At 34.3% G+C, this 27,324-nt stretch overlaps 1 protein-coding gene and 1 long non-coding RNA gene across 8 annotated transcripts; both read left to right on the top strand.

Annotated features, from left to right (window-relative positions):
- The first annotated feature begins 375 nt into the window (after positions 1 to 375).
- Positions 376 to 27,264, top strand: LOC140750101 (uncharacterized). 7 transcript variants are annotated; one of them, XR_012103163.1, is made up of 11 exons: positions 376 to 515; positions 905 to 1,001; positions 3,521 to 3,663; positions 13,062 to 13,165; positions 13,885 to 14,049; positions 21,405 to 21,466; positions 22,030 to 22,389; positions 22,829 to 23,075; positions 24,534 to 24,652; positions 25,569 to 25,667; positions 26,283 to 27,264. XR_012103163.1 is itself a non-coding variant. In XM_073083459.1 (10 exons), exons 3-10 carry the CDS (start codon positions 3,542 to 3,544, stop codon positions 26,400 to 26,402), a joined length of 1,296 nt encoding a protein of 431 aa, XP_072939560.1. In that variant the 5' UTR covers positions 376 to 515; positions 905 to 1,001; positions 3,521 to 3,541; the 3' UTR covers positions 26,403 to 27,264. The 7 variants fall into 7 exon arrangements, 6 of the variants coding, with proteins under 6 accessions (XP_072939560.1, XP_072939559.1, XP_072939563.1 ...); XM_073083459.1 differs by lacking the exon at positions 25,569 to 25,667 and having other exon boundaries at positions 22,033 to 22,389; XM_073083458.1 differs by lacking the exon at positions 25,569 to 25,667.
- On the top strand, positions 16,087 to 20,164 carry LOC140750103 (uncharacterized). The gene is made up of 2 exons (XR_012103165.1): positions 16,087 to 16,959; positions 19,619 to 20,164. It is a non-coding gene; the product is annotated as an uncharacterized LOC140750103 (long non-coding RNA).
- Positions 27,265 to 27,324: the final 60 nt, after the last annotated feature.

Raw genomic sequence — 27,324 nt, 5'->3', positions numbered from 1 at the left:
ATTACGGACATTAAGGAAATTTCTTAAACATATTCTTGACGATATTATGCCGGTCTGAGGGACAATTAAAAAAGCATTTTTGGCATAAACAAAAACCCGTGACTAGGTCACTACATCCCGTGATTTAATTACTTTCAAGGAAATTGTCAATTTGATGCTGTCAGATCGGGCACAGTGAAAATCAAAAAATAAAAAGACGGCAAAATATTCACGTTGTCATGGCGAACACGGGGCCCGACGCGAGATCAACAATCTTACAAAGTGTGAAGGACACTTAAATAGCCCAAACATTGAAATAAGTCTGGGCGTATATTATCTGTCACTTTATGTACCGTGCGGTAAAAATAGTTGAAGAACACTGAATAAAATTCTCGCCTATTTCGCGATAGAACCACCGGTTCATTCGCCGGCGGGAAGTCGTGGATAAGAGGTTTGTCTGTCACACCTCATCAGAGTCATTAGTGCACGCCGGTTTAAGTTCAAGGACTACGCCCTGACAGCTTTGTTGTTCTAAGGTAAGGTCATTTTACCTAGTATTTACAAACACAACCCAACCTTCTTGTGCCTATGTGTCAATAAGTAAAAAACAGTTAAAATTGTCGACTTTAAAGCGGAAAACTTCAGGCTGATATCTTGTTTATTACTTATAAATTTTGAGTAAAGTTTACTTGCGAAGTTACATAATGAATGTCGTGTTCGCTTTAAATACTGTAACGTTGTGAACTTCGTGGAAGTATTTAATTATGTTCCAGTTTGCATTGTGTTTGTCAGATCTGCCCACTCGCTTTAACTTTGATTAATTTGACTGTACAAAGAGATAGAGTAAATAATATATGAAGATGACATCAAGTGCACCTTCTTATAAGTTGAATCAATAATGATTTGGATCGCTGAAACATTGCAGGTGAGGCCGTAAGCTCGCGCGGTGCGTGGGCGCCGCCTACCGTCTTCAGTTAGAGGCCGGCCACGACGCCGCTCGCACGAACCTGACGCCGCACAAGGTATATACAAACACTAAGCAATCGCTTCACGTAACATTAGCACTAATAAACGCTTTCGACGTATTCGTATTTTTATTTGCTTGTCACCTGGTGACCTCGACATCCATGACTAATTTCACCGCCGAAGTATTCCGTTACAAAAATAGTTCGCCATGACTTCACGTTACACAAATAGCGCGTCTCACTTTCGCGGCAGAATGCGCTACGTCAGCGCCTGGAATCGTGCATGCACATTAGACCCATCACTAATTACCTAACGATTATAAGGTACATGTAGTAATTGAGCGCTGCATAGGTGTCATCCAAGTTGTTTACGTATGCACTTTAAATATAGGAGAATGTGTGTTCATGTACACAACATCGTCTGGATTGTTCGACAAGAATATTCCCGACCTTGATGACGGTATTGTTAACCTTGGCTCTTAACAAACAGCTGTATTGGCCTTTACGTTATTCCAGGCATTATTTTATTAATAACGTTCTTTTTTAATCATAGATGCAGTAGTTGACTATTGTCATTTTATTAATTGAAAATTAAGAGCAACTATAAAACATAATTTGGGAAAATAAAACTACCGTTTCCTTTTTTATTTTTAATTCAATTGTACAGACAAGTAGCTATTAGTAAGCTAATTGACGGGTATGTAAAAGCTTATTGTCATGTTTTCTAAACGTTACTTGCGATGATTTGACAAGTTTTCTCGTGCGAAATATTTCGTAATAATTTTGTAACTCTGTAACACGACGTCCGGGAGGAGCGTAGATCATCTCTCGTCGTCTTCTTTAAATACCGCATCTTTCGGACAGTTACACGTACTTTTTTTAGGCACTCCCACGCGCCTCTACCCGTGGAAATATTGTCTGCAATGCATAAATAACATAGCGCGATCAAAGAAACAGAAAACAAATATTTCTGAGCAAAAATTAACATATATTTTTTAAGCATCTTATGTCTGTTCTGTGCTTAAAATCTTGCAAAGATAAACGCTTTAAATAACAGTTTAACCGCTATCACAAAAATATAGAATTCACAGAGACCGACGTGTGTCTGTATGTAACTTCGTAGGTCTTTACTAACTACTAAAACTATTACTATTGAATTACTTATTTATTACAATACATACATAGATGTAATATTATAAAGAGGAAAACTTTGTTTGTTTGTTTGATTGTAATGAATAGGCTCAAAAAATACTGGAACGATTTTAAAAATTCTTTCACCATTCGAAAGCTACATTATCCACGAGTAACATAGGCTATATTTTATATGAAATATAATTGATAAATATATTTTGGAGGCGGTACTAAGTTTGCCGGGTCAGCTAGTCTTTAATAAAGATATTACACGTTTTGTTAGTCATTATCTTTATCGGTCAGTTAATTCTGCCGTATTTATGTTGATGGTGCATCGCGCCGCGGAAATGTCTTCCGTGGCTATTTCGCAATAACTCCCCCAGACATACACAAATAAACCCGTCGGCAAATTGTTCGCAGTACGGACACCGTTTGTTTATTCCACCGAAGCTAAGATTTACGGTATACATTTATGTATAAATACACCACTTAAACAAAATTATATGACCCTCGAAATACTCTTAAAATCTATAAATAATTTTAAAGACGTAAATTAAGTCAACTCGTGAAGATGATCTCTTGAAGTTAAACGCCCCATATCCTTCAATAATGTCATCAATCTCCCCTCCGTCTCCGTGGATACTTATTGAAAACTTATTTGCACAAAGCTACCTGTCTCTCGCACATTATTCGGAAAAAATATTATAGCCGTCGTCGTTGGTGCCAGGGCTAATAAAAACGCAATAAGACGCCGCCTCGCCTCTAACCCCGGGCACGAATCTTACGAGAGGGTAATAAAATTACCTCATGAGGAAGATAAAAATTGACAATCCAATTTTTCGGGCATCTAAAAGTAAACAGTGTTATTTCCCTAATTAATGTGAAAACATTATTAGCCGTGTCTAAATAACACATCATCAACATTAGATTAGATATTCTACAGCTATGCTTGAGGTATAGATCTGATTTGAACACCACTTCAAAAATAAAATAGAAATACTAAATCTTAAAGTTAGCAAGTCATAAATTTTACAACGCTATTAAACAGTAACCGTTTGCTTTGCATATAGACGTTCAAGATGTATCGCATCAACTCGTTTTATTTTATCTCTATTATATTATCGTCGTCGCATAAACTGAATTACAGAGATTGAAACGAACATGATCGAGGATTTAGAAAGAAAACAAATTTATTGCGAATAATCTACAATCTTGTTTAAAAATAAGCATAATAACCAAGAATACGATAGATCCATGATTAAATAACATGGTATTTAAAATAATACGATTAGCAACACATCATTACAGTACACATAAAATAAAAAATGGAAAAGTCATGTTATTATGCCACTATTTTCAGTTTACGCGTTATTTTGAATCAACAATCCTTGACTTAAGTTTCAATGAGCTTAAACTAATGAAATTGTCTTTCGTATTGGTTCCAGCGCTGAACGAACGACTCCAAGATGGCCACTGGCCCGAAGATAGTACACAAGCAGTTCAACTCGCCCATCGGGCTGTACTCGCAGCAAAATATCCAAGAAACGCTCAACAAGCATCTACAGAACCTCGACAATGGCACCGTAGGGTAAGTAACAAGCATATTAGAATATTACTTAGAAGGGGGTAGAACCCTCTGTTGTTCGACTCTAGAGGCACCACTGCGATATCTATTTCTGCCACTGCGATACATATTCTGGACGGTGTGTAAGGAAGAAATACTTATGCGACACATTCCGACTTAGTCCTCAGTGGTAACAACGCATAGGTACCTAAACTCTAGCAGGAATTTAAGATTGTCAAGAGCTGATTAAAGACATCCATGGGCGACAATAGCCATATATCATCAAGTGGACTGCATATTCGTTTGCTCCATCAGTATTGATTAGAAATTTAGCAAACAAACATTATATTACCTTTGAGAAGCTATTACGACGCGACATTGAAAATTAATTAATTTATTCGATAAAATTAAATTATTTCTACGGATTATATGTCTTGTCTGACTTATATAAAGTCAGAAGTCCAAGACAAATGCTAAAATAAGATAACTAAAAGTGATGGTTCTCTACGTAAGCTCATTTATATCTTGTTACAGTTACATTTAAACTAGACATATTTAATATATTTCTATAGTTACGAAGTTACTAAATATGTTATTAATTATCTGGTACTTAGCTCATCGCTTTACTTGCTTTGCGTATCTTACATAATTACTTTAACGAGCCTATTGTACGAGTATGTACAAGACTCTACCTACTAGAGAATTCTTAAGTTGTAGGTACCTGTCCCTTGTTATTAAACGGAGATTATATGTAAATTATTCTTTCAAATCTCAACATGCGTACGTAAAACGACCAACAATTAAAAATATATGTAAACACTACAGTAATTTTTGAAAAACATTGGCCTTAGCCTTGGGCACTACGCGCGGTAGATACAAGATAAATACGGAAATAGAGTAAGAAAAGAAAAACAAAACTTAAGTGTGTCACGTTCGCACATTAGCTTAGAGGAAGACAAAAATATTTTTGTAAGTCACAGTTTATAAAGGGCGCAATATATATTTTTTAGAAATTATGAAAAAATATAAAAATGACGCGTTAAGTGGTGCGCCTTTGTTATGAACATTTTTACTTATACGTTGACTTAATCGGGTTCTGCATTTTTATAGTATAAAGTAGGGTGTACACCTTATGTTTAATGAGTATTGCTACCCAATGACATCTAAAGATGTCTACAGGACATCTAAAAAGACTAAAGTCAACACCAGGCACAAACACAGACACTGACAGACAGGGTTAAAATCTTACCATCTTAAACACCTCATACTCATATATCTTGAATATCTCTTCCATACCATACCTTTTAAACTCAACCGCTTTATCGACAGCTGATATAAGGCAAAATAAGTATGGAAATGCAGTATTGCCAACCGTTAACCATTCTTACGTTGCCTTATATCAGCTGTCTATATAGCGGCTGAGTTTAAAAGGTATGGTATGGAAGAGATAATCAAATTTTGAGGAGTTTCCGTTATGTATTGTTAGGGTTGGGCAACCAATTTACGACTTTAATGTTTTGTATATAATCGAAGTGTATTTGTTTAGGTTAATATATCATTATTATATTATATTTTTAATTTAATATACACTGCGCAGGTACATGATTAAAGTACTCGTAAGTAATCAATTTTAAGGAAGATGTAGTTAATATTTGGTAATACTACTTATAAGTCATCTATTCTACAGAAATAGAACTTATTATAGAAATAATAACTTCTGATAAAATTGTGTGTGTACACGCATAAGTCATTACAACTTAGTCCCCTGGGGCACGAAGGTATCTTGATGATATGACTATTACTTTATTTGTTTTTCCGCTATACTTATTGACCAACCGCGATCGTTTTCTGTTCCTATGTTTAATACAAAAGTATACTTCTAGGTATTTTGGGATAATAACAGATATTCATGAGGAATAATGTCCATTAACCATCAGGCGGGCAGCATGTTTGTTTGCTATTGCAAATCCTTAACAATGTAGACAAAATTAAAACAAAAAGTCATTTAAGGACATGAGTTAGCTTTTGAAAATGTGACTAATTACTTTTGGCATGATGATTAGTAAAACAAATGGACCAACAAACGCGTTTTAAACATTACTAATGACTCAATTGACTTGCTTGACGCACTTGGCACTTTATAACATGCATATTAATAGCATAAAAACTCTAAAGTATTGCAGTACAGAATGCATATGAGGATTAGATAGAAGGGGTGTGGTGATTATTCATTCCTCTACGGAAGTCGGAAGTGGGAAACACAGATGATTTATGCATATTGTGATTTGACAAAAATTTAATCCGTTTCCTTTGCAACCTTTATTAAAATAAATCGTCACAATGTTTAGCATACACATTTAGTAAATTCTTTAGAACTATCAAAGTATATCTCGAACTATCAAGTAATCTGTGGTAATAATATATGAACGTATTTTCGTTGTTTCAGCGTGTTATGAAGACATTATATGTTCTTTGAAATATGTTGCGTAGCTTCAAAAAACCATTAGGTAAATACTGTTTATGTTTGCTATAACCCAATATACTGTAAATAACTTTGTAAGTCGGTCAAATGCACTACTTAAAACGACGTATTCATGAGTGGGCTGAAAATGCGATGTACTTACAATGCAATTTTAATCAATCTAGTTGCCAATGGCGCCTGAGATCACAGACGAAAACAATACATCGATTCATTGACGCCTGTTAAAATACATAGCAACATATTTATTTTTAGGTTCAATTAAACATCGGTCATCGTCTCGTGGTTAGAAATTAGTTCTCTATCAATCAGTGTGGCGTGGTCAAAACAATGAGTGTTGCCAATCCTGCCAATCGACCATCGGCACAACAATGACTCATCTGTGAACACGTGCTGCCGTCACATACGATCGAATGATACATGTAACACATTTGTAATTGCACCAGAGGTTGCCGGATTCGGTTCTCAGTCAGCACATATTTGAAAGATTGGAAATACTTTCTATACTCTTAATTTACATAGGATGATGGGCTTCAATGGCGCTTGAGAAATGAATTGATGATTTACATGTAAAGGTAACATAAAGGATAGGTACTAGTGGTAAATTTTGTTAGATTTTATATTTTGTAACATAATCATTAATCCTAATATCGTTAAGTTAGTTTCAACCTATACTTCAAAAGCATTAAGCTTTGCATTAAAAATGCATCCATTATATATTTTAGTGAACAGTAAAGTGCGAAAGCGGGTAAAAATAATGGGGGAGGTTCCGCTTTTGTAGCTGAAATGCATTATGAGATGGTGAATTCATTCCTTTGCTCGTGATAAAACTTCCCGAGTAATCCTGAGTAATCATAAAGAGATTTTTATAGTGACGTTTATTAAAGGTACTTTAAATAATGCTTTTTTCGAATGTGGGACATGTGTAAAAGTGCAGAAGATGCCATGGACATACTCAAGGTTAAGTAAAAAAACAATCAGATATCAGTATGGAAATCTAAATACATGTCTAAAAATGTGTAGGAATAGCATTTTGAAAGACGGAAGAGTATGGTGTTATAAAATGATAATTGCTAAATATATTTAAAATCCCAGACGAAGAAGCGACAAAGAGTATTATTTAAATGCTTTACATAAAAATATAAAATGGACGAATTTAAATTCATAACAATAATAATATGTTACGTAGCATGTATACCTACGTATATTTATAGGCGATTATTGCTTAAGGCAGCCAGTATTAAGATCCGTATAGAGATATATTTACGAAGACCTTATAAATAGCCAGAGGCGGTTATAACCGTTTGAAAAATGTTTAGTATTCAGGCGGCGTTTCAGCCGGGCCAAAATAAACGCAACATTGCGACAATACAAAACAACCGAGATTGTAATAGGACGGATCATTTCGTATACTGATATTGTTGTTTATGTAAATTTTGGACGGTTTTTACAAATTTCTTTGGTATTCCCACTTATTGCTATACGAGTCACGTTCGCAAGTAAATTAAATTTTCATTGCTGTATGTGGATTGATTTGGTAAATATGCAAACAGTTTAGCAGAATAATCAAAAATTTAGAAGGTAAATAAGTACTTGGGTATAAATTTGGGTATATGAATATGAAAAAAAATAGTCTCACCTTTCAGTAAAAGTATGATGTTATCGCAATTACAAAACGTTGTATTTTATTGCATTAACTATAACTTTTCGCAAATTCGAAATTAAGCAATTTTCTAGAAAAACAATGAATAAATCCTGAATACTCTCAACATAAATTGTGAATAAGAATTAGTATCAAAGTCTTCTCCCCTTTAATTTTGTAGACGCTTTTCAGTATTAAGCAAAGCGAAACAAAATCTGTATTCTCATTAACTCTTAAAAGTTTACACGCTATTGTTCATGTAAAACAACCATTGCGGTACATTCCAATTACACAAAGCTAACCACGGTCCAAACTCGGCAGCTGTGTGGACTCATAAAAGAAAATAAAAGCAAAGTTTTTATCTCTTTTCTAGCTCACACGCTATTCCATATTGTTCTAGTAACAAAGTCTGCGGAGATAAATGTGGGAGGTTCAAATTTGAATGCCGTTGACCGCTCAATCATGGAGAGGTATCGGGCCACTGACATTTTCCTGGATGTAATTTAGCACTGAGCAGTGAGCCTGCATCGTTTGCATTCCACAATATGCATCAAAGTAGTACCGAAATAAATTCACAGCGCTATTCAACTGTATCTGCGCTATCGTAGCGCGTGAAATTGTAAGGACTAATACAAATATGAGTATTTGTACGATTTTCTGTCGAAATAGATCTTATTATTGTGAATCCCTGTCTTACATAAAGATTGGTTGTCTCTAACTCCGCATTGTAAAGTCATATAAAGTAAGTATTAGTATAGATTTATTTTGCAGAAATCTGACAGGAAAAATCCTCAATACCTGTTCACTATTTATATGAATATTTACTCCATCGTGTTTTATCATGATTTACTTATCTCAAAACATATGGCATGAAAGGTTGAAAATAATTTATCTTTAAATTTATACTTTGCCTCAAATCAATTAATATGTAAATGATAAGATATAAGTCTTTAAACCCATGTTATATCGATACATATAACTTACCAGGCCAAAATATAAACTATCATTATTATCCCTTAAATTCGAAAACATAGTATATCGGCGGCCTTTAAATTACAAAGGCAGGGCCATTCATCAAACCTATTCGTGCAAGTAATAGCTAACCGGCGTAGTGGAATGATTATCGGGAAATTCAAAGTTTATAGTAAGCAAAAAGTACAAAACAAGGTAACGAGGAAGAAGTGGGTCCGGCGGCTAGCGGGTGCGCGCGCGCAGTCGCGACGCGGCCTGACGACGCAAAGCATTGCGCTTGCGCTAAAACGGTGCTTCGTTTACAAAAATTGTTTACAAAATCTCTTTTTTACAATTCATAAATCAGAAGATTTCCATAAAGGTCATAATTATCTTGAAAACAGATTTTCCATTTAAATCCTTAAGCCGCCACGAACTTTAAATACATATTTGCTTGCAATTTTTAATTTTTGAAAGCGTGATTACGATCTGTTTTTAATTCTGAATGTTGGTTATAAAAGAGACATAGAGTAAGTTATTTTTTGGCAAAAAATCAAACGTTGTTCTGAATCGAGTAATTTAGTGGATCTCCAAGTCATTGTGTAAATTAACGTGAATCGAGGACTTCTTAAAATATTGCGTGTTTACAACATGGCTACTCTCGTGGAATACGGGTGAGATATTTGTTTATGCAAAATAAAAATAATATTCACATATATTTTTTAGGTACTTACATACTATCACCTAATAATAATAAATTAATTAATTACAGAGAAAAAAACAAATGATCACTTTACTATCAGGTTATTAGGTATGTTCAGGTAAGTTATGCTTACGTTCACATACATTTAGGTACTTTTAATATTTTACTTATTTGTATTATTTTGAACCAATTCTGTTACCTAATTTAATTTATCTTTGTGTCGAATTAATTTTTATATGAGATCCCTTTTAGTTTTTAATTAAATTAGGTATATCCATATAATGCGAAATGGTATTTTTTATATACAAATAAGTCGTAGGTACTCCAAAAGTACCGCTTTACTCATAATAAAAGGAATAAGTTGATTTTATCTTATATTATTAATATTATTAGAGAAAACTCTACTTCGATATTATTTTGTCGCGTAACACAGATTCTACATTACCATAAAATGGGAACCTAACTAGAATTTCTTTGAATCTACATTTACTTTACGATCGTCGTTGAAACTAAACATGCTTTTTGTTTTCATGCAAAGTCTATTATAATATTGAACGTTTGCTCAAACTTTCAGCGCTCTTCTTAAGTCTTATAACTCTCGATCGAAACACAAACGAAACTGTCACAGTTAAGTTTTAATTGAGACTCTCGAGACTCACGGCATTACTAACCTTAAATTGGGCTCTGTAGAGGATGTATTGGTATATAACTGTTCGAATTTATATGTTTTTCACCATCGTGCACGATTTATGACATTGACACTTGATAACATTGCCAATAAAGGCATATAAGGTGAACGTAAACTTGATTTCTGTATATGGCGAGTCATAGTACGAAGCGGGAACGTGTTCTCATATGTGGTTTATATGTGTATTAAGATGTATGAGGACTAGTTTATACGACACTAGTTTCTTAAAAGGCAAGAAAGAAAATCGTATACGAGAATTACTTCGAACGCAGACAATAATTTTAGTGTTATTAATAAGTGTTAAGTGTATATTAATAAGTGTTCTAAATATTGTAAAGCAAAAATTAATTATAACCATTTTTGTCTTTTAATAGTCATCCAGTTCACCCGTTTATATATTTATAACTACGGTATTCCGTAGCTTCTCTAAAATGTGTGTTTGAAGAAAATACAAAAGCACTTTGTATAATTATAGTCCCGAAGTCATAATTTCTAAATACATTACACACTCATACCTATATGTATTTTCAGACTTTAAAACGTATGAATTATGATATTACGTCAATGGCATCGTAAAAAAATGGTGCTGCTTAAAATTAAACAGAAGCGTCTTTGTTCATCATTGTTTTTCCAATTCTGTTCCTAGAACGATGATATCATGTCTTAAAAACATCCATTCATGTTTAGTGTTCACGTATGAGCTGTAAAGTGCTTTCAACAATTACGCACAACATATCATGTGCAAGCGTATCGAAAGGCTGTAGAAACTTTGATGCAGTTTTCGGCTATAAATACATATGTTATTGGCATGCTGTAATCGCAATCATAAATATTGTTTATAGTTTAACTCTTTCTAGATATATAGGTATGTATAGGTAAATAAATACTTTACTTACAAGATGTGTTCAAAATTATGATTCAAGAAGGCAACACATATAGTAAATGTAAAATAAAAACCGGTTGATGCCATTTCATGGTTAACTGTTTTATTATTTTAACATTGTACAAAATACAATTATAATATTATAGGTTATATGAACAGAACTCATCTCCCTGTGCCTAATAATAGGATTGTTAAGCACTGGCCCACGTAACTATCAGAAGGTAAGAATCCTATCCTATCTGGATTTCAAATTTCCACAATGGCGGGTGGCCTTGGACAACCTCTATTATAAGGAATACGTGATTCTTCTACTAATAAAAACTGCTGCTAAGAACACTATTTACATTTTATTTATTTTTGTTTATTAACAAATCTGCATAAAATTAATCAATTCGTACAGTCGCGATCTGTTCAAAAAGTCGATAGACGTATAGAAACTGGAAACTTCGAAACACAATCAACACAAAGTTAGCTCTTACGCTTTGTCACAGTTCTTGCGACGCCCCCAGTTCCCACGGGTGAGTTCCTGTATCGATTAAAGTTGTTTTTGTGATTGATTTTCCGAATACTGGAAATTGATTCATTGGGTAAGCAGTGAAAGTTGGTAATAGATTACGATGAAACTCCTGATTGTTGTAAATTCTTTGAGATAATAGGTTTTAATTAGTTCCGTCTAAAGACAAAATCCGATCCCCACAAGAAATGCGTTTTGGTACCAGCTTGTTTTTTTTAAGATTATACGGATATAAAAAGTAACACGCAAAGTACGATATCAAAGGATTAAATGTAAGGAAAGTTGCTTTTAGCCCCCTTTTGTGGCAATACTTATTATTAAATATTTGTAGGTTTTTAACAACAACAAGAAAGTCTACAATAAAGCTAATGACAAATCTTTCGGTTTAACGTTAACTTGCTTCGTTACGTTCTATGTTTGAATGTGTGATATTAACTTTCTGAAAAACACACGATATTAAAACTTTTTTGATAGATGCTTATGGCATTTAAATAGCTTATAATTTAAATAACTGGATATTCATCAGACGAACTCCACAATAAATAGTCAGGCACTTAATCATTCTCATTCTCTGTTTCTAATTTATTTGTCAATATTTACTTACTCATACTGCATGTTGATGCAGCATAGTTCTGACTGGTATTTATAATGAAATTAATGTTTACGTCTAGTCTGCCAAAAGTTAGATGTTGATCATATCCATGTTGTCTTAGGATTGTTGGTTTACAAAAATGTTATGCATATTGTGCCTCGTAATTTGTAATGGTTGATATACTTTTTATTACGAGACTAAAAACTTCTTATGAAAAAAGTAATTTATTAAGTACGCATTTTCTGAGTTTTAGCCTATTAAGAGATTTTAATAGGAAATAAACCCTCCCAATGTAAAAAACTATCAATTTCTGCAGTATTTTACATCTACATATCAAAATAAAGAAATAAAAAACAAGACGACTTAATAAAGAACACAGAAACTTTTAAAATAAACACACTCAGACCTACAACAAAGCTTGTTCGGCACACAAACTCGTCATGGTTCGAACCTTGTACCATCTAGTACTTTAGGCGTAGGCGCAGGTAGTGTCAATGCTACAGTGGTGTCAACAAACAGACATAGGAATCTATTATTAACAAAAATCAATGAGATGTGGTAGAATTAGCTTCAAGCCTTTCTTTTATCTTCATCTGTCTGTTTATACTACCTGTCTGTCACTTCATCTATATATTAGTCAGCTTGTTACTAAAAGGTGTTGTAAAATATATTATGTAGTCAATGTTATATTTACCTAAGTATGTAGTATAAACAAAATAAGCAAGCGATCAGCACACCTGGTAGTCATCCTTGCTCATGGACATTCGTAGTTAATTAAATATAGAACAGGAGTCCTACCAGAAATTAGTCAAGCCTCAGCTTGATTCCTAATAAAATTCAGACATTATACTACTACAACGCAGGTTCCGTGATGGTGCTGTCAGTGTTGAATCAAAACGTTTTAAGTATACTCGTATATAAATATGTTTTTACACCGACCCAATTATGTAATGATGATCTTCTCCCGTAGAATTAACTTCAACAACCCGACCACGGACAAGCCGGCTAACCTCGCCAACTCCGCAGTGCTGCGGATGCTTGAAGAGGAAGAACGCAACCGCAAAGGATATCCCAGTAAGTTAACTTGACTGTCATCAGTCCATCAGTCATATCTAATGCATGCAAACCTTATTTGTTTTCCTTCTGGAATCGAGTTTCTTTCCACAAGTGTGGGAAGCATGAAGCTAGTCCGCTGTTATTCCTAAGAAAATTTATGCAGGAATATACCTAGGTGTTAGTGGCCTCATATGGAATCGGGGCCCGAGATGGTTACCCGTGATGACCAACTGCTTAACTAGCCCTCTAAATGACGATAGTTCGCAACGCGTATGAGATTTTGATTATTTGCGTGGTTTCAAAATATTTTTAGTACAATATTTGACATGGATTATTATCAAATGATGAATGTCAATAACATAATTGCAACACTTGTGGCGCCATCTTTTGTCAAGTAGCGAAAACACGCCACATATATCGTTTTTTTAATAAACAATTAAAATAAAGTATTTTCAAATAACAACGTTGAGGTTCTTTGATTAGGTAATAAGTAGTAATAAGAGAGTGTTTTTAATTTTCTTGTTGCTAATATATCTTTCATATTAGAATTATGGCAATCATATCGGGACGAGTTATAGCAGACGTTACCCATAAGACTACATATGGTTACGATGTCTTGGTCAATTAATCCAGATTCTTGAAGAGTGACAGATACTTTCCGAGGTGAAAACGACTACACTTGAATAGATTAGTGTAGAGCTTACTAACGCAACTAAAATTTTGCACTGCTTTGCCAGAGTTAGACCCCACCCAAGTGCAGGCGATTTTGGACAACTTGGTTTATGCCAATCGCCGGTTTGACCGCTACTGGCCTCCCGCCGGGACGAAAACGACCCGTCGTTGGGACGGCCAGCTCAACGTCAACTCCCAAATATACCCAGAGTTCTTAAAGGCTACCAAAGGTACCCTCCGGACTATTGGACTACAGCTTTCATGTAGTACATTTGGACATAACAATCATATAGTACAGCAATAATTCCCATAGATTAGTCTCGTGAATTTGTTGTGACGTGAATCGCGATAATGCTTTGAATATCCATTTCACCGCACATCCTTGCACAGGTGATTACGAAGCACTGGATATGAGTATGCACGCTACCTGACAGATGAATCATTGAACTCGAAATAAACGTAGTATACTGTTTGTTCGTCAGAGTGTAACGGCCGAATATAATTTCGTCCGTGAGACCCTTTTTCTTGTGACCGTTTTGACAAGTCCCACTTTAGTGACGATCACTCATTAGTAAAAAGAATTTGGCAAAGACTGGAAATTGTTATGTAGTAACGCCTTTACCTGTCATTGTTTTTGGTAGTACTCAGTCGACAACGAAACAATACCGACGAACGACATGCCTGAAACAGTTTTTGTTGGTAAAGTTTCCACTGTTTGTGTTCATTTGTGAAATATCGATAAATGTTGTGATAGTATTTAGTTAGTTATTGGTAATTTATTAGTTCTATGCGTACATTAACATTCTACTTTACCATATGGTTATTGAAAGTGCTAACCCGATGAAGAAAAGTGTCCTTAAAAGTTACGTACAGTCTATTTATTATGCATCTACATTTTTGCCAAATAATGTGATGTGATGTAAATCACAATTAATTTAATTATTATATGGTATTGTACGTAAAGAGGATTGTTATAAGCAGGTACAGTTGTTCTTTAACAGTCGTATTGTGTAAATGTGATAATGCAAATTTTAAATATTTGCGAGTGATTTTAAAACGAATTTTAAATCCAGGATTGGAATTTAAGATACATCTTGTACAGCGTACCTAGTTCTAATTTATTTTAAGTGGTTTGTCCATGTGTCATGTAGTTAAACACTTAAACAACTGAGATAATTTAGTCAACGCAGTTTGTGTTCTAAACTTTAAAACCATTGAAACAAATGAATTAATGACAATTAATTTCCCTAATAAAACAAATAGTGAAGTTGAAAAATGCCATTTCTGAGTATTTAAATACATAATAAAAGTTAATATATATTACATGGTTAAATATCCCAAGTCAGTGTTTATTATTAAAAGTTGTAGGTACTTTATTATACTATTCGACGCAATTACTCTATTTTAATTGCCACCTGTAGCCACAACAACACGTATAACCTTGATTAAACAAACTTGAATTAATACAAGTCTATACCTACCAGACATTATGCTTACCCCCATAAGACATTGCCTTATTATAACTATTCATTTTTAAAGTTAATGGTGTCTAGATTATTATTATTAGATTGTTATTAAATTTAGTGGATATAAGTCTAACACTGTCACCAGATTATAATTTTCATTCTTAATCCCTCATACATGATGAATTTTCAAAAAGCTTTTCTTAGAGCTTATCTTCTTTATATAAATAATTTCTGTGCATTCATTTACAGTTTAGTTACATCCACTAGTAGTAGGAAACATCTTGTATGTTAGTCAGAATTTTGTTCATTATTGAAAAATAACACGTACTATATACTATATTGGTAAATCAACAATTTCAGTAGATTTGGTTTAAAAAAAGCTCCCCACCAGAGCACCTGCCCTGAATTCACCTAAATATTACTATTAAATGAGATTCTAAACTTATCTAAGTCTAACCCTGATACGTTTATTCTCTAAGAATAATAAAAAGCGTTGTTTGACGCAACCTGGACCTATTTTGGATGACTCTACTTTCGTGAGCGCTCATATGTGAATCAACCGCTAATATTAAACTAGCGGCGAAGGATGCAAAGTGCGAAGTATAATTCGAATTGCGAACGCTCACAGTACCAACCATACCTTTATTACACTTATCAATCGATATGTTGGCGTCTGTTGAAGTAGATATCGAAATAATCGTACAAATTTTCCACGAATCCAGTTCAGCACTCGGTAACAAACAAACACTTTACTCTTTACAACACAAGCACGTTTTATCTTCGTGTTGCACTGTAAGTTCTTTTATTATCTCTGCCATCACCAGTGGTAAACTGCCAGGATTTTTACGACACCAAGCTCTACTAACAAAGCTAACGCCAATACTTATTAACAGTACCTTATATGTATTATATTACAACAGTCATACTCCCTCATATAAATTGAAAAAAATGCGCTTTGTTTAATCATAATGTTGGCTGAAGATCAGAACAGATGACAATACATCACAAACAAGAGCACAACAATAAAAAAAGATGATGGCTAACTGAATCATGAGTCAAGCGCGCGAGCCAGACGCTGGTCTGAATCAAATGTGACGGTAACAATAACATCCAGTTATGTGTATAGGTAGCGTAAATGAATCATTTTAATGAACTTTTTAAAATATCAGAAATTTTCCATTTTGCTAAATTAAACTTCTCTTGAAATATTTTCGGCGCTCTCGACTAATTAGAGTTGCTGATACAAATCAGGCGTTATAATTAACGTACGTATCAATTAACGTACTCATGATCATTAATTATAATTACCATATAAATTATTTAATAATAGACTACACCCTCTGGCTAGAACATTTACATAGCGCGTCCTACCCGTAATTTATGTACGCTGATAGTCATGGGTCAATGGCCATAATTACGGAGTATTCTTATGAGCACAATTTTAGCGAACTTTGGCAAAAGACAGATAATATGATGTAAACAAAATTTTCATGATTTTACCTCGCATTTTGTAAATCTAATAAACTTGACTTGTTTATTAGATTTACAAAATTCTAGAAACAATTTATTAGGAAACCTTGTCAAATTGTTTAATAATTGGTACTTATAAGAAAATGCATAGTTAATACATACTAGTAGATAATTGCATAGTTGTCAGTGACACATAATTTATAAGTTATACTCTTCGATCACTAATAAGAACTAGATACACAATCCCATACAAAAATGAACTTAAAAAGTGGCGTCAAATTGACGCTAAAAACAAAGAAAAAAAAATTGACGACCGTGGTTTGTCACTTGGACAAGGAATTAGTGGAGACGAACTGTCATTACTTTTAATATTTTTATTAGGTCGAAGTAATTAATTTTAATGAACATAATAATAATTTATCAATGAAAGTAAGTAATATGCAGTCACAATTTATTATAATAAAAATATAATAAGTTTAAAATTAAAATATAACCAAATACAAGTAATTTAATTAAAAAATCTACAAGCTGTTTACGCCGTTATCCAACGAAATATATTGCCCACGACTAAATAAATATGTAGTAAACCAACATTTATTTCAATTATTTTTACCTGACTGCCAAGGAAGGGTTATGTTTTTCGCGCGTATCTTGTATGTTTGTCTTTATTTATTTGATCGGATCTAACAAACGGCTGGATGAATGTCGACAATTAAGGTGTCATTATATTCGTCTCAATGACCCGAGTGTCCTTAGATAGGTGTTAGAAAAAACAAATCAAGGTGGCGGATTTTTGGCGCGAAATAGTAATATTTCAAAAAAAGTTAACCGAACCTATCGAGTATGATATCAAATGAAAGGAAATTAAACGGAGATTATAAAAACATATAATTTGTATATATATAAAATAGCAAGGTGACTGACTGATTGACTGACTAAATGATTTTTTCATTTTTCAGAAATCAACGTACAGCCAAAACCGCTTAATTTAGAGTTCTGAAATTTTGCACATGGGTTCGCTATATAGCGTAAATAAGTACTAAGAAAGGCCTTTTGGAAATTCTACCCCTAAGAAGGTAAAACAGGGGATGACAGTTTTTTTCAAATCCTTTAATTTTGAAGCAACTACTGTAAAATTTAGTATTTGGCTTTCTGGATAGGAATAAAGACACACCTATTTATCCCTTTCCGAAAAATCAACCCCATAGAGGGCAAAATAAGGGTTAAAAGTTAATTTGAACAACCGTCAATTTTGACGCAAACACTATGAAATTTTGTGTCTGGCTTGTTGGATAAAAATAATGAAATTCTACCCCTAACGATATAAAATAATTACTAGAACTTTGAATTACTGAAGTTATATATATATTCTATAAATCGTAAATGGTGGATGTTTTTCCGAAATAGTAACACGTTTTAAAAAAAGTTAACCAAAACTATGGAGTGGGGTATCAAAATAAAGGAAATTAAAAGGTGATTACACACATATTATATGATATATACATGTGTATAACACATCGAGGTGACTGTCTGACTAAATGCGTAAGTTGCTGCGCCAGACACCAACGTAAAGGGAAACCGCGGATCTTTAGCGTGCTGGAATTTTACACATAGGTTCTTTATATAGCGTAAATGAGCCCTACGAAGATAAAATAGAATAATATTGTTTGAACATCTTTTGTTTTTGAAGCAGATACCTATTATAAAACTTTTTTTTGGCTTTCTTGCTAAAAAATGATGAAACGCCTATTTCACTGTTTTTGAAAATTCTACCTCAGCCTTTATAGTGCAGTCGGGTTTTTGATTATTTTAATTAAATTACTTGCTTACTTTGTAGTGACAGAAATCCGTTGTATATTTCTTCTTAAATTTAGAGTTTTTTCCAACACCTATCTAAGGACATTTGGATATTTGAGACGAATATAATGACACCTTAACTGTCGAAATTCACCCAGCCGTATGTTAGATCCGAGGGAACAAAATGCAGTGCAGCTAAAGTCCGCTTATAAAGATACATACAAGATACGTGCAAAAAACATAACCCTTCCTTGGCAGTCGAGTAAAAATAAAAATATGGAATCAACAGGATGCCATTAATTCCCTTGAATAAAGTGAGTTTATTGGAAAACAGTCTTTTCGATGGATTTTTATTTTTTTTCCGTATCTTTTTTGGCTATGTTAAGCAATCTTATTTTAGTGTATCTTTCGACAATAGACTTTATTATAATAATTCTATGACTATTGTCGCGGCAGTTGGATGAAAAGACATCATAAAATATATTAAATAATAATTTACTTAATAATTTAATTTCACTCATTTACTATTTACTCATTGCCTATGTTTAATTATTATACAAAACAAATATTTTTATATAACAAAAAAAAGAAAAAAAAAAAATTAAATTAAAAAAAAATATATATAAAACAATAGCGTCTCCATTCAAGTTAGAACAGAGTCACCATGTAACCCGAACAAATCAAGTGGGCTTGCAATAGTAAGAATTGTACGTTTAGTAACAGACTTTACAATTTAAATGGTTTATACGTTCTGTTGATTTTTGTTGATAATTTTTAAAACTTAAAAATAAATTATTTACGAACGAAATAGCAGTATTTATAATTGAGTGATAGCAATTACCTACTTATAATAATAATACTCACCGAAAATACGATATTCCATCATTTGTTAGCGTACTAGACGTGTGATTTTTGCAGTTTTGAACGAGCACTGAGGCATGTTTATTCTCCGAACGTTCAAACACTACTAACCTAAAAGTGCACCCAAATGTCTATTTGGGTGCTCTTTTCGTCGCGCCATTTTTTTGTCGCTGATTGTGTATCTAGTTCTTATTAGTGATCGAAGGTTATACTACTACAATGCATTTTAATGAAATGTGTGCCGATTTCACATTTGTACATTTCTTGAAAACTGATGTTTTACTTTTTTAAAGTTCTTAAGAACAAATCGATTGTCCGCATTAAAAAGCTTCTATATTTCTCCATTCTAAAAAAGACACGATAAGAATAGTGTAATGAAACACACTATTTGTTTTATAGCTTGCGTTATCCGAGTCACATTTTAAAAAGATTGATGATCGCGGAAAGGCGTGCTCGTAAAATTTCAAAATATTTGATCCGATGAAAGAGCTTCTAGATCGGTTGAATGTTAATGTTGTAATTTATTTGGCTGTATCTATTCCGACTTGAACATGTGACGTATCTATATTAGAAGTCATGGTCTATGAGAAGATCGGTGGGAGAGAGAGGGAGGTCGGTGAATTGCGTTCTCTCAAAATATAATATGCGGTAGGTTATTTGCGCACCTCCTCACCTGGCGAACGCGCCAAGTAGTCAAACGCTGTTCTGTTCGGCCAGAGGATTGACTCGCTCCAAGCATTCTACTCGTAAGTTCCACACATTACTACTGCATTCGACGCATACTTATAATTCATTCGTATTAACGCGCTCTATTGGCTCTACATACACCGGAATAAACTGCTTCTATTTTTTTCACTGAAATCTATTATTTAATGTCACGCTGTTTTTCGGCAAAACAATATTTTTTAGTAATCGAGGTACTTTATACATTGATCTTACACTTTTAACTGTCTTCATATTTTATTCCTACATTTTAAATACCGGACGATTTAAGATTGTAATTGTTATAAAATATTTTTTTAAATTAAATCAAAATATTTAAAAATCACGTTAAATATATTCTTAAACGAATGTATTACGATCGCTTTGTACAAACACCTGAGTTATTTCAGTAAATTCGTAGCGCTGAGGTTCCGGAACCGAGTGCCTACTTATCATATCAAACTTAGTTCCGGATAGTTTGAACAATGGAGTTTAGTTCATACGAGTTGGCTTTATATACTTCCTCCACGTGGTTATCTTACATGAAACTCTGCTACACTTCACTTATCCGTGAAATCAAGAACAACAAACAATTTTCGCGATGAAAATTTTGGATGTAACATGATACCATAACTGAGTGAGCCAGGTATTAGTTGTAAAATGTTAACTAATGACATTAAACACAAATCATTGGTAAATAAAAAATATTATAATAAAAATAAAATTTGTTTATTGACCAACAAATTCACAAAATAAAATCCTTTGTTTTATTGCATAAATTCATGTGCTTCTACGCACTATAATTATCCGTACAAGTATTACCACCGAAATTACAATAAACACCTATGATCTCACCTGCCCGATTTGTCGATTAACCGTTCGAAACCGAAATTGGAAATTCGATTCATATTCGAGAAAACTGTTATTTTTTCTTCGATCCCCTGGCGCAAATCCAAAAGCTCGGTGAGCCAGGCTAATTTGAAGCGGAATGTGTCATAATAAGTAGGTATCTCAGCGTTGGAAACCGAAATGTGTGGTCTCCAGATAGCATCTCACAAAGATCGTATGAGTTGATAGATATACCCGTTCCGTACCAACTATCTTAAAGAACATTTATGAAAAGGAACTTGAAATTAACTACAACACAAAATTTTATGTGCGATTTTAATTTATGCACTTAAATTGCAAATTTTATCCGCTAATTATATTGGCCCATGTACGTAGCGACTGAAAACATTTGATACAAAAGTTTTGTATTAAAAAAATGTTACAATAAGCTGTTGTTGCAGGTCAGAAGAAAGTAGTGTGGCCACCAGCGCCGGAGACCAACGGCTACCACCAGCCACAACAGGTAAAACTATACCCACTCAAGTTTACTATGTAAATATAGTAGGGGACAAAATATTATAGTATGCAAATATAAAACGCTTTAAAATGGCGGCGAACACTCTTATTTATAATTGCATGTAAATACCACCGCTTATACTACAGTTCTCTCAAACACAGGTTCTTAGGAAGAGTAATAATTGTTTATGAGTTACCTTATTCTAATTAATGGGGCTATTTATAAACCACGTCGCGTTTATCTTCGTCCTTAAAGGGTCTAACAACGCACTTTACTCCAATGAATGTGAATATGAATCACATTTACAAATGTATGTGGCAAAGTAATACCAACGCAAGTTTTCCGAACCTCTGTGAATTAAATGTAGAGTGCTTAACATCTAGACGAACCTATAAATCTTTTTGTTATTCTATCAACAAAAGCATGATGTCTAGCACAATATTGTAATGTGGTTACCGAGAATATTGATAAAACCTAGCACAATATAAATGAATGGATATTGCCCATACCAGACAGTACACTCGAGCATACTTTATGGATAGCCCGTTGAGTTTCGTTTATCCCTACAGCAGAGTCCCGCGAACTACAACAGCGCGCAGCACTCCCCCCGACAACAGCAGTATTCCGCTCCACAGCACCAACCCCAGTACCAGCCCAACTCGTACCAAGCTCCCCAGGCACAACCCCAAAACCAATACCCCCAGAATCAGTATCCCCAATACCAAGCACAACCACAATCGCAACCGTCGTACTGTGAAGGTCGGCGTCAAGAGGCCACAGGGCTCAGTAAGCTTATCCCGGTGGGACCCGGAGTGACCGCGTCTCCAGTAGGCCAGCCCTACAAGCAAGGCCCGTTGTCGCCCAGCGCGCAGCCCTACCGCCCGCCGCAGGGCCGCTGGGCGCCCGTGCCGGCCCCTATCTCCCCACAGGTACACCGAGTTGCAGATGTGTCGTCACCGTCACCTTGTCCTAGTCTACACTCTATACTAATTCTGCATGCGCTTACAAACACTTATCGTACAAATATGATGTATGTAAATATAATTACTTTTAATTAATTTATTTCATTTTTCTTACTCCTAATACTGTAAAGATAACAATATTTCTACAAAAAACATAAACAAACGCTTAGTTTTGTGTTATGTATTGTTGTATTGTATATGGATGTATATTAATATATTATTAATCAACTTTTTTAAACATTTTCATATCAGACAAGAATGCATTTTCATATTTTAGTGTCAATTAAAAGCGTGTTTAAATATTTTCCGTCATTTTTGTTTTAATTCAGTTTATAATTTGTTTAAAAAAGTATTTGTAACAATTACAACCATTTTTTTTTATAACTGAACACATTATTGTTTTCAGCCGGGAGGCCAGAAACCGCAGTTTTCGCCACAACCGCAGTACTCGCCCCAACCGCAGTATTCTCCCCAACCGCAGTACTCCCCACAACCGCAGTACTCCCCCCAGCCACAGTACTCGGAGCCAGTATACCCTCCACAAAAGCAATTTGAGCCCCCGCCGACGACTATCACCCTGAGGCAGCAACCTCCTGTACATCAAAAACCGCCCCCGGTATTTGCTAGCCAGCCTGCGACCGCTACTTTGAAAGGTAAGCGTTACATTTACGTACTTTTGGTGCATTATATTTTATTTTACCTTATCATTACCAACTCTTTATTGCTAATTACGGTTCTCCTCTCATAATGACAAGTTTTAAGGCTATATATAGTCTACAAACCTGACCAAATGCGGTTTGGTAAACTCTACAAACTTTGATAAGTTTTGTATTGTTACGCGTTCACCTTTAACTGTTAACGCAAATAATAACTTCGAATTCACATTTAACGAAAATTCAGAGCCTGGGATTTAAATATCGGTCTTCCAGAACGATCAGGCAACCCGCCTAATAGTAAGTGGCTACTGCTGCCAGTTAACCCCAAATTAGATTTGAAATCGACCACAAATAAAATTTGATTTCTAAAGTCGGCCACAAATACACCGCTACCCCTGAGGACCAAGCTAGAATATCTCGTATAAGGATAACCACCACCACCTTACAAACCTGAGCACAGCTGCGCTTAACACTCCTGTTATTAGGCAGAAAGTGTTATTAGTGTTTAGGTGTAGCCATTGTGCCGCCGGAGTGGAACCCCAGAAGACTCTTCCACGTAGTAAATAACCTCTAGATTATATAAAAAAAAACTTACAACTTTTATGCGACATGAAAGCACTATACATTATTTATAAATATCCACCTAATTAGTTCCGCGAAGAAAATTAATACGCTGAAAAGACTACGAACATTATTTTGGTCGTTCAATACGCTACACTGCACTCACGGCCAAGAGGGAGGTCGGCTGTGATTCCAGTCTAAACGGCGATAAAATACAAAGTTTGTGGGATGTTTATAATATAAGCAATCTATAATCCCAGATACACTACTTTATACTAAACCGAGATTTTAAAATACGGTAACAATAAAACAGTGGCAATATCAAAGTACATTAAAATACATTAAAGCCAGTTCTCACACAAAGTGTACCTAGACCGAAGACAGTATATTGTTTTTTAAATTGCTTTTTATATGTCGTGCCACTGTTTCGAAAAGATACTTTCACCTATAAAAGCTTTTATAATACCTACACCATTCTGTGTAGCCTTGAGAAACTTTTATGAAGCGTGGTAGCGCATAATTGTAAAACTAAAAGAGATATTGCAATCGCGTTTCTGCCATTTTCATGAACAGGTGAAACACATATAATTATAACAAGCCAGACGACACTGGCACTTGTCTAGCAATTTATAGTAAGTTTATAATAACTTCGGTATTCTTGTCTACTTGACTCTACCATATACCTGCATTTCAGAAAATTGACATCATACGTTTTGATGCTCATAATAATGTTATGCTCCACATGTTATGATCACGCAGCGAAGGAAATACATAGAATAACAAATGGTATCATAAAGTAGATGATTACATACATTCACACATGACATACATATATACATACACACATACATACATGATTTGTACATACAATCAACAAACATTATTATAATACAGGAGGCGTAAACATGCGTGGGGATCAGAAGTGGCCACCGCAGTCCGTCAAGGAAGCTGTGGCTGCGGAAAATGAGGCTCGGAGGCAACTGGCCAGAGGGCCCGCTTGCAGACCACGCAAGGTAAGAGACCTAAACAATAGTCCGTATCTACACTGTTCTAAATTTTCCAAATTAGGAATATGTATTTGAGAAAGCCGTGCATTAGAAATTAAAGCTAATTCATCCTTTGAACTCCCACGAGATCATTAGTTGTAGTATCTAGTCGAATTGTGTCGTCAAATGAGGCGCATTGAGTCTGAATTAATTAGCGTAAATATATAATTTCCAATTCGTTATTAGACGTGCCTTACTGGTAGGTATCTATTTGTAAAATAACTTGTGCCTAATTCAAATTACACGATATACATCATATAATATTAAGATGTAACAGAATCAAAACTTTTCATACTAGGTTGCATAAATGTGCTGGAAGATATAACTAGGTCCATGAATTTAATGCTCATACTCCTACAGGTAGGTACACAGAAGAGTGACACTAAGAGTAAAATATTGATCGTAAAAGTGTGCGCAGACGAAGATTAACTATAAAGTGCATGTTGTACATAAAACGAGTTTATGATTCACTATCACTATACTGACATTGTACATAGTTTTTCAGTAAAGACTAGCAAGGACCACTGTACATATGTAACAAACTTTGAATTCACGATTAATTACTATTAAAACCGTAAATATTTTTCATTGTACCTACTTGTTTTGTTCCGATTTATCGTAACGAACTAAAACTAATATTTAAAAGTGAAGAGATAATAAAACTGCCTCATATGAATATACCATCTATCGTGATTGAAGTTTCATGTTCATGTTCCAATAGTTTAATTAATAACAGGACCAAATATTAAAACAACTTTACTTATCTTAAATCAACAACTTAAATCACAAAGACATAACACAAGCTAAACTTAAAACACAATTCGGAAATACATTAATCATAGGTTCTATGTGCAATCTTGACCGCAACCGTTGTCTGTTTTAGCCGCGGCAATATTCGCTTGCCGAATTAGTTGCCATGCACGAGGTGTAAGCGTCCGCGGCGTTCCGACTCGGTCGGTACATGCCGGACTTATACCGCCTTGTAAGTGACGCTTCGGTCAAAGTGTGAACTTTCGTTTGGACCAGCCTCTTCTATTAACCGATCGACTCCGTACGGGAGACACAAGTAATATAGTAGTCGCGACCACCTAACGCGTTTAGATTAGGCTTCGCACTATTCTAGCATCATACAATCACGTAATGGACTAAATCGCTTACGATTACACATCGACATCCATTTCTTTCTCTCTCTTTGTACGGCTTTGCGTTGTAGTCAGGTGGAACTTAGTCACGTGCATGATTAAGACGACGTGTTGTAGTAATAGTTAATTGAATATTTATAGTGATTGATGTCAATGTATAGATTGTAAGCAAATAAAATGTATAAGTCACTGTAGCCCATTTATGGCCTACTTCTGCAAACGTGCTACTGGAAGAAGTCTAGATAATCACTGTGATTCAGTGAAGATTGTTGGCGATATAGTTTATAGTGGCGTCTATTACACTGTGCAAAGATCACCACCCTCCAAAGGTGCATTTGTTGATAAACAATAGCAACTGGGACTGATAACGTAGTCTTTTCTAAAGGTGAACCAGGTTGCTATATAAACTGTAGATGCAACTATGTTAACAATCAATATTAAATCTTATGTTGCAGGTAAACAAGGACTACTCTTCCTTCTTTGCACAGCATGCCCTGAACCACAACTACCCTGGCTACCGTGTCCCCCCTGGTACGCAACACTACGAAGACAACTCGGGCCGATCTTCTTATTGAAGTAGAAAACCTAGTTTTACTAACAAGCCCTCTCAGTAAAAACGATATTTACACATATGACCAAGGCAACAACAGCTGATATACATACATTATTGCTCTCATCTAAAAGTGTAAATGTCTGTTAGATGTTCGACGTCATAACATGCTCATGTGTGTATTTGTTGATATTGTCAATGTGTCAGTACGAGTGTCTATTTTCTAATACAGGGGAAAACACATTGCAATATTGATGAGTGCATTTCATTTCTCAAAATCATTATAAAGTCATAGTGCCAGGGTGTCTACTGGATGAAGTGTAGTACTTGTATAGACTTTAGGCGATAAAGTCTTCGAGCATGTACTGGATTGGAAAACATCATTATCAGTACTTAATTTTAGCTTATAATTTATTATACATGTTTATCATTACGTAGTCAATAAGTGTAAATTTTTTAAAAAATATAAAAAAAATAAAAATAGTTTATTCATGAATATAATTTCATCCTATTTACAAGATGTCATTCACATTTTCATTTATTTATACTTCCACTTCGTATTGCGAAAATAATTGTTATGTGCGGCCTTATGTACCTATTCGAACGTACGCGATAGCGCTTATATTATTGCTTTTTAACACATTTGTATTTGTTCATTTTTGAATGAATTGGTTTAGTATTACTGGACATAAAACACTTATTCGGCCAAATTTTACATTTAACATAAAATATTTTTCGATAACAATTTATATTATCGGCTATGCTTCAAGTGTATGTATCTAGTCATGAAGAGATTACTCAAATATTTTGTATATAAAATGTTAAATTATTGATTTTTATATTTCATGATGTAATTTAAACGCTAATGTAATAATTTTTTAAATAAATACTTGTATTATTTTAACACCATTGTCTTAAATTATAATATTGTTAGTTTGTTATCTGAT

The sequence above is a fragment of the Epargyreus clarus genome, unplaced genomic scaffold, assembly GCF_041222505.1.
Source record: "Epargyreus clarus isolate Ecla_fem2 unplaced genomic scaffold, WU_Ecla_fem_2.2 ptg000019l, whole genome shotgun sequence".
In the NCBI taxonomy this organism is placed as follows: domain Eukaryota; kingdom Metazoa; phylum Arthropoda; class Insecta; order Lepidoptera; family Hesperiidae; genus Epargyreus; species Epargyreus clarus.
The sequence above is the reverse complement of the archived record's forward strand: the minus strand, read 5'-3'. Positions and strand labels throughout refer to the sequence as shown.

Coding starts and splice junctions, on each gene's coding strand:
- LOC140750101 (XM_073083458.1), top strand. CDS start 3,542: ATGGCCACTGGCCCGAAGATAGTACACAAGCAGTTCAACTCGCCCATC. Junction 3,664..13,061: donor CTCGACAATGGCACCGTAGG/GTAAGTAACAAG, acceptor CTTCTCCCGTAG/AATTAACTTCAACAACCCGA. Junction 23,076..24,533: donor TGCGACCGCTACTTTGAAAG/GTAAGCGTTACA, acceptor ATTATAATACAG/GAGGCGTAAACATGCGTGGG.